At 39.1% G+C, this 8,482-nt stretch overlaps 1 protein-coding gene across 1 annotated transcript in view; it reads right to left on the reverse strand.

Moving 5' to 3' along the window:
- LOC115815218 (zinc finger E-box-binding homeobox 2) overlaps positions 1-909 on the reverse strand; it is an 11,827-nt gene extending 10,918 nt beyond the window's left edge. The window contains exon 1 of the mRNA XM_030778178.1: positions 786-909. Coding sequence (XP_030634038.1) covers positions 786-909 — 124 coding nt within the window. The remainder of the gene's footprint in view (positions 1-785) is intronic.
- Positions 910-8,482: the final 7,573 nt, after the last annotated feature.

Raw genomic sequence — 8,482 nt, forward strand, 5'->3', positions numbered from 1 at the left:
CTGGATCTTTTTAGGTCCAGTTGCTGGCCTGGTTTCCCCTGTGTTTTCAAAAATAAACAAACAAAAAGAGTTTGGTATATGTGCAGTATTAGTGCAGCTGTGTGAGGTCTTGGCTGGGTACTAGCTTGGCCTTCAGTACTGGTCAAACTGTGTCACAACACCACCTTTGTTTTGCCTTAATAAATAATAATATTCTAATAGCATATTAATAAATAGTATATTCCATGAAATCAGTCATATCTCAGGTGGACAATGCTGTTGGGCTATCCCTGCAGGATGACCCGTGGCCCCTCACTAAAGTTCTTTAAACACGTGTCCATGTGACACTGCTGCCTGTCAGTGCCTATGCCCTGCATGTGTTTCTGTGCTGTGTCTCATTATCGCTCCCTGTCTGATTTATTTATTTGGATTGCTCCTGCATTCTTCACACATGCTTTTATTCAAACAGAGCCTGTAAATCTTAGCCAGCAAGGGCCGGGCTTGTCTGGGGTGGAGGGTGGTGGGGGATGGTGTGGGGTGGAGGGAAGCATCTGTTGCTGACACATGTGTGTTAGAGCTGGATTAATCAGTGAATGCTGCTTATGCCCCAAACTGACACCCTGACACACCACCACATACACACATACACACATAGTCATGTCACAGCCCTCACAGACAGCTGGTCACTCCATGACCCCACCACACCCTTTTCTCACACACTTGTCAGAATGTAACATTATCAAAATTTCTTGATATTGTTATTAAATTTAGTGTAAGCAGGAACATGATTCTTAGCCAAGCCTCACTGTAAGCATTGATGATTGGGTTGATGAAAGTTAATCGTGAGTAAGAAAGCTGAGAAGAGTCCATTAGGAGGAGCACAGAGGACAGAGGTGTGGTGTACGCCTGCAGTTCCATGTTAAGAGCCATTATGACTGTGTTGGTGAGATGAAAGCATGTGTGGTCATCTCTAATAGAAAAAAAAGCAACAATGTATCATAAAATATAACCACAAACAGACCCTGTTACCAAACGATCTGAATCTTTTTCTCCCTCACTTGACACTCAAAACTAACTCAGTCCAAATGACGTGTCCTTTTGATTTTTTTGAGCTGGAAAGACTCCTCAGGACGTCTTTGAACAATAAGATATGACAATGTTATCTGTAAATATAGAAATAATTATCAAAGCACTAAAGAATATATAAACGAAAAAATTTGTCCGCAACCATTTTGATGTTTGATGTTTGATTCTGAAATAGAAAAAGCGTGAGCATGGTCTGGATGACGCTAAATGATATGTCTGATGGGATGGAATCTTTCAGTTTTCATTACAAAGCAGAAGAAACACATGAGTTAGGTTAACATCACACAATCCTCCCTCAAAATTCACTTTACTTCACTTTTCTGCTGGGCATTAGACAAAAGAGTTAACAAAAAAGTTTTACAGTAATATACATTACTGAATAAAATTTTCAGTGTAGTTGATTTTTCAATGATTATCAATAACAATATCGCATTATTATAATTACTAGTATTATTTTTAACTGGTTAGTAATAACAGCAGTAAATTATTATTAGTAGTATTATTTGTACTATTATTTTTATATGATTAATAAAAGTAATAATAATAAAAAGTAAGAATAATGGCAACAAGTGATTAGTTGGTTCATGGCCTTGACCTTTTGCTAATTTGATTGAAGTTCTATGTTGTTTGAAATTAGGACAGTTTTTGACCAACAGTTTTCCTTCTCTGGTGACAAACTGAAAATTCTCATTGTTAATTTTAAACTCTTACAAAGTACTGTGTTTTTGAAATAATTAATTGGTCAACAAGTCCACAGAGAAGACGAAATCCTTATGTTCCCCAAAGTCACTCTGATCGAGTTTTAAAAGAGCATTGACAGTTAGAGCAATGGCTTCACACTGTAAAGGTCAAAAGCCACGGGAACAGAAACATACGATGTAAATTATTCTGATTTTTACCTTTTACAGACGATTGGTCACTTCATCTACATTTTATTCCACTTTCAGTCAGCATTGGAAAGTATCCTCTTAGATTACGTTAGATCGAACAAACAATTCGAGAGATATTTTAAAAACATGAGGCAAATTATTTGACGCCACTATTTTGACATTCTAACAATGAGTCACGGGCACCACATCAGAGTCAAGAAACCGCCCACTCCTATCTCTGTAATCTCACAACACGCACACACACGCGTACATGCGCACTCTCTTTCTCTTTCTGTCTCTAACACACACACACACACCATCACATTGTTTCTCTGAAAATTACCAAATGACCATTAGTCTACATTTAATTTATACATGTTCTCTGATTCTGAATGACAGAAAACACAGTAAAGTAGATGTTTTGAAATAATGGAAAGTATTCACTGAGATTATACTTATTTATGTATTTATACATTTAAGAATGAATGTGCACAAATCAGTGAGGTAAAGTTTTCCGCACAGAGGGACTTGCAATTAGCACAATATTTTACAAGCCTAACACCATGGCCCTGAAATTAACACAGTATTTTATAACCTTAACACCATGGCTTCTGAATGAAACTTAAAAGGCTAGTTCTGAAGCCTCAGCAGAGGCTCCAGACAAGTTTAAGATGGTCAGTAGAACATTTCAGGCACTGGTGCTCTCTAGAGGGCTGCTCTCTAGAGGGCTGACATTAAGTTGCCCTGACACTTTGTTTTTGCAAATAGCAAATACTGGTGCAGCTTCATGTTATCCCACCTCAATAAAAATACAAAATAATAACACAATGTAAATAAACCATAAACCTAAGGGAGTTCTAGGGGAGCCTGTGTTTTACAGGCAGGCTGTAACTGTAGGGCTTTTAGATATTTTTGTTTTTTTCTTGTTGGGCCTACACAGACTCTTCAGGCTTAGGCAGAGGGGGTGTAGCCTCTCCACCTGACTCTGTGTTTACGGATGAATTGATGAATTACTGGGCTACACATGGCATGTATGTGTGCTGTATTAGCACTGATATCTACTAATAAACACAAACAGATTTCAGGAAGGCCAAGAAGACAACAAATCAACTGAAAACACACAGTTTGCAGCTATGAACAAGGGAGTAAAAGTTTGGGTGAACAAGACAATGGCTCTTCTTAGCTTCTTTTAAAGGAACAATTTCTGTTTTAGAGTTTTATTTGTTTGTTTCTTTTTCAAATTAGGTGTTTCACATGGTTCTGAGATTTTCATTACTAAAATTTTCCCAGATTCTCAGATGTTTTAATATTTTCTGTCTGTGTGAGCTCTGCGGTGCCCTGGCACTCCAGTTCCAGGAAGCTTGCAGTTTGTCCACAGCAGTGTCTTTTGCATAATCGTGCTGGGTTTGGTTCAGTGGAACGAAAGTCACCCTGACTACACTGCTAACCTTAGTCAATGGGCTGGCCCCTATGTGTCAGCTGCCCAGTTAAAGCCCTAACTAAGATTGTCCTCTATATAGAGAACCAATATGAATGGGGCTTGAGAAACAGAGAAAGTGAGAAAAAGTAAGGGTATGTGTATGTGTGTGTGTGTGTGTGTGTGTTTAGACCCCTGACTCAGATCAGCCCACAGATATTTAAATGCACACTGTTAATTCTTTAGGAGGGAAATTCCCAGTGCTGAATTCTAGCTATTGACATAATCCTTCCCCACTATCCAACTGATACACAACACAACACAACTCTACACTACCATAACACAACACAACACTACCATAATACAACAAGACACGACATGACACAACACAATACAACTGACAGGCCGATGGCAAACCCTTTTCCCTGTACAACACTACACACAGCACAAATCTGACACTGTCTGACTGAACACTTACAACACAACACACAACCAGTGATCCAGTCCAGAGTACACAACCAGTAATCCAGTCCAGAGTACACGACTAGTAATCCAGTCCAGAGTACAGCACACAGAGGGGAACACAGCCAGACAACCTTTCTTATCTTCTCAGAACTTAGCGTCTGTGAGTGTTCTGTGTGAGTCTTGTTTGACATGTTTGGTAACTTCATGGGTAGCATGTTAAACTCTCCAAATTCCTCATCAATTCCATGTAAATCCCACTGAGGGGATTGTGAAAGTTGGATATGTTGCATATTTAATTTGTCAGTATATGAAGAGAGAGAGAGAGAGTGAAATCAGTAGATCAGTGAAAACATAAAGTTTTGCATTTTGCAGAACTTGAGATAAATGCTATCTCCATCTGATCACACTGCAGTGATCGATGCATTTTTAAAAATAGCACAAAAGGTAAAAGCAGGTGTGCCATTAAACTTGTCTTTGTTTCAGTATAAAAATATGCAATGGTTTTGCAAAAGTTGTATAAACAGGGTTTATGCCGATCTTCATCTCCAGTCAAATGAATGCTACGCTATGCTTTAACATGTTCTATGTGTGACAGTATATAAATCATGTTATATATGTGATAGTATTTAAAACATGTTATATGTGTGATAGTATATAAAGCATGTTATATGTGTGACAGTATATAAAGCATGTTATATGTGTGATAGTATATAAAAACATGTTCTGATGTTGTTTGCATGTAGTAAATTAATGCCCTGTATTCTCAACATTAAGTGAGACCTCAATGAGAAACTGGGTTAGTTACTGTGAATAGAACAGGCCAGGAAGGACTGTGAGGACTTTTAAACTAGCATTGTCCTATCAGCGTGACGTGGCTCTCCTGCCACAGTGTGAAATGACTACATCTGGAGCTTCACAAGTTGCATCATTTCCTGTTTTATTCAGGTAATTCTCCTCTGAACACTCAAGCTACATGAAAGGAGTTTGTGGGTGACACAGTGTGTCTGAGTCAGTCATTCTTTGATGTGTCTCTTCAGAGCAGTATCTCTACAGCCTGCAGAGTTTTGATTTTCCCAGTTGCAGACACACATCATTCAGACAGGTCCCAGTCATGTCAGAGACCCAGGAAAGTTCAAAACTTCTTAATTTCAGAGCTTTACTGACATGGGTGGCCAATGTTCTTACAAGTTTGACATCAGCGTATGTGTGTGTGTGTGTGTGTGAGAGAGAGAGAGAGAGAGAGAGAGAAAGAGAGACAGAGAGGCTGAGTTTGCATGTGCTTGTGTCTGTGTATGAGTTTGTGTGTGTGTGTGTGTATGTTTGTGTATGAGAGAAAGAGGGAGAGGTTCTGTGTGTTTGTTTATGTGTGAAATTTGTGTATGGATATGAGTGTGTGTATGTGTGTGTGTGTGTGAAGTGTGTATCAGTTCTCTGCTGTGTTAGTGGAGTGCTGTGGAGAGTCCCTGGGGTGTATGTGTGTTGCGTGAGGAGCTGTGAGGGCGTGCAGTGTTGTGGGCTAGTTGAAGAATGCAGGAGTGGAATATGGTGGAACCTACACACTCGCACCACACACTGAATCAAACTGCGTCGGCTGTCATAGGCTGCACTCTCACACCGCACTATAAATACTTTAGTTATGCCCCAAAATTTGTTTTCCTTTCCTTTCTCATGTTTTTTAAATGCCAGAAAATGTTTGCTGCATCTTCTGAGCTTTCTGATGTGGCTCTGTATTTTCTACATCCACACAAACCACATAATGGCGGCTCTTGGAATATTAAAACCTTCTAAGGGAACAGAGCAGAAGTTTTGAAGATTTAATAGGACCCCCTAAATAAAGATTCTCTTTGAGTTTAATAGCTTTATAATGGGAGAGTTCATTGGTTCTACTCAAGTTGCAACACTTTTGTACCCTCCGAAACATTAGTTTGGAGGTTTAAAAAATATGCCTGGTATTTGTGGTGCTGTATTAGTGCCCTTTCATGAGACATTTTAAAATCAAACCATTAAACATCAGCTACTTTGGCCCTGCTGTTCTTTCAGATAGTGGGCTTAGGTGTCACGGTACCAAGACCAAAAAAAAAAAAAAGTTAACTTTTGAGTAAGAAAAGTCACTGTCATCGATTTTAGCTCAAGAGTTCATTCACTATTACATTACTGTACCCCTGAGAGAGAGAGAGAGCAGTCGCCCTCTATTTCTAATCTATTTATTTAACCTTTGTCTCATTTGTAACTCTACGTGTGGAGACTACTCCTTCACTCCTGCTGTGTTACAATCAAACAAAAACAAACAAACAAAATGATGTGTACTGTGCTGTGTACTATGTTTTAAAAACGTTGCTTTCAGATGAAACCAGTTTTTTGTGTTAATTATCGGTGTCCTAGAATCACTTTCAGTAAATGCAGTAATGTGATTTCAAGCTCTTTAGCACCATCTGCTGATGTGACTGAGAACAACATGCAATCAGTAACATTTCTCTCTCTCTCTCTCTGTCTCTCTCAGCATAACCTTAAGTCAGTTACCATGGTTTTAACACAAAATACAATACATATTTGTAATGTGGACGTCAGTATTTGTAATGTGGATGTCAGTGTGTATGTGAACCCAAAATTCAGCCTTGAAAAAGGTCAATATTGGCCCTCTGCAACTGAGTGTGGGTATGTGCTATTACTGACTTTCACAAGTCTCTCTCGATCACACACACACACAAACACAATAACAAACACACTCACACAACCATATACAGTCTCACACACACACGCACATGCGCGCACACACACACAAGTAGTCACACAGTAACAGGGCAACACACACACCCATACACACACACAAGAAAAAGAATTTCAGGAAGAAAAAAAACAGGATAATAAAAAAGAAGAAGCTCAGCAAGTTGTGTGGAGAGAGAAGAATGAAAAAGAAAGAAAAAGGTTTAAAAAGCAAACTGGAGAGTTTAAGAGGATCTTTGATGTATATCATAAGAGGAAAACTGGGCCCTGTGACTGGGATTAGAGGCACATTAAGTCAAAGCAGAAGGCTGGTCGGCCATGAGGCTTTGAAGGGGCCTTGTTTGAAGTGGGTTTTCGGGGGATGGGAGCAGCGTGCGGCGTCAGAGGGACCCACTCTGAGGGGGAATCAGGGTGGTGACAGCACAAGGCTGAGCAGGCCCTCCCTCCCTCTCCCTCTTTCTCTCTCATTCTCTGTTTCTGTCTTTCTTTCTCTCTTGCTTTTCAGCCAGAATGTGTACCCAGGCAGCTGGCACCAGTGCCATCAGAGGCAGATGTAGCAGAGTCAGACAGCCTGGACCCATTCACACCACACTACTATCCTTTGCTCTCAGCATTCACAGCCTCCACGGTGCAGGCCCAGAGGTTTGACTCCCACATCACTGCCCCACAAGGTCTAACCCTTAATGCATCACTGCCCCACAAGGTCTAACCCATAATGCATCACTGCCCCACAAGGTCTAACCCTTAATGTCTGTTTGTCCAATCAAAAATGGCATAATCACTTTACCACTGTCACTTCAATGTTCTGCAATCTCAGTACATTGGCAATTTCTGATTCTTTTTTTTGTCTGATTCTTTTTTTGACTTTTTCCTGTATGGCAAAAGGGCATAACACATAATGTAGTAGCCAGCCATGACAATATAATACACAAATTGTACAAATATATGTGTGTGTGTGTGTGTGTGTGTGTGTGTGTGTATATATATATATATATATATATATGTGTGTGTGTGTGTGTGTGTGTGTGTGTGTATGTATATATGTATGTATGTATGTATGTATGTATGTATGTATGTATGTATGGGTCATTCTGTGTCAGATCAGGTAAGGTTGTTGCAGCACCATCTCAGATTTTGTTCAAACCTTGTCAATATCATGAATGAGTCGCAAAACCAATGCCTGTAAAATATTTCTGTTCAAATCTTTTGTTTTCATGTTTTTTCAGCCCTTGATATTAATTTCATTTTTATAGCCTAAAAATGCCTTATCTGGGAAGCCATGTTTGAGCATTAATATCTTGACAAGTATTGTTCCTACCCTCACCAAACTTTGTAGGATGGAAGACAAACATGTGTTCTGTATGCCAAAACTATTAAAAGCCTGTACTGCATTCCATTTTATTTTCATAAGGCCCTAGATTTGGGAAAAAGTGCAAAAGTCCTATATGACAGTGATATTGAGGGTACTACAAACCCACATTTTTGCAAAATATGATATCAATCATTATTTTCTCTGCAAATACAAACTTAATTAATTTTGTGTGCCAATATTTCAGGTCTCTACCACCAATGGACATGAAGATATGAATAAAATATGGGTTGTGCCCAGTAGCATATTTTGATCATTTTCATAGGACCAAAATGGTATGCAGGGTAGCTAGTAGGAACATAAAAATGTACATGGAAAGTGCTTGATGTATGGTTATTAAGGGTACAAGGTGCCAATGTCCTTCTGTCTTTCCTTCATACAAAAATAGACACAAATTTGAGAGATATTTTACCTATGGCAGAAAAACATCCGTAACATCTTTTTTGCATCAGTATCTCCATGAATAGCGAATGCCTGTGTCAAAGGACTTGTAAGAAATAAAGGATAAACATGTTTTCAGTACATTCATTGGAATATAGGGCATCTGATATGCAAATTTTGTCTCTGGTAAGG

This window comes from Chanos chanos, chromosome 6 (genome assembly GCF_902362185.1).
Source record: "Chanos chanos chromosome 6, fChaCha1.1, whole genome shotgun sequence".
Taxonomy (NCBI): domain Eukaryota; kingdom Metazoa; phylum Chordata; class Actinopteri; order Gonorynchiformes; family Chanidae; genus Chanos; species Chanos chanos.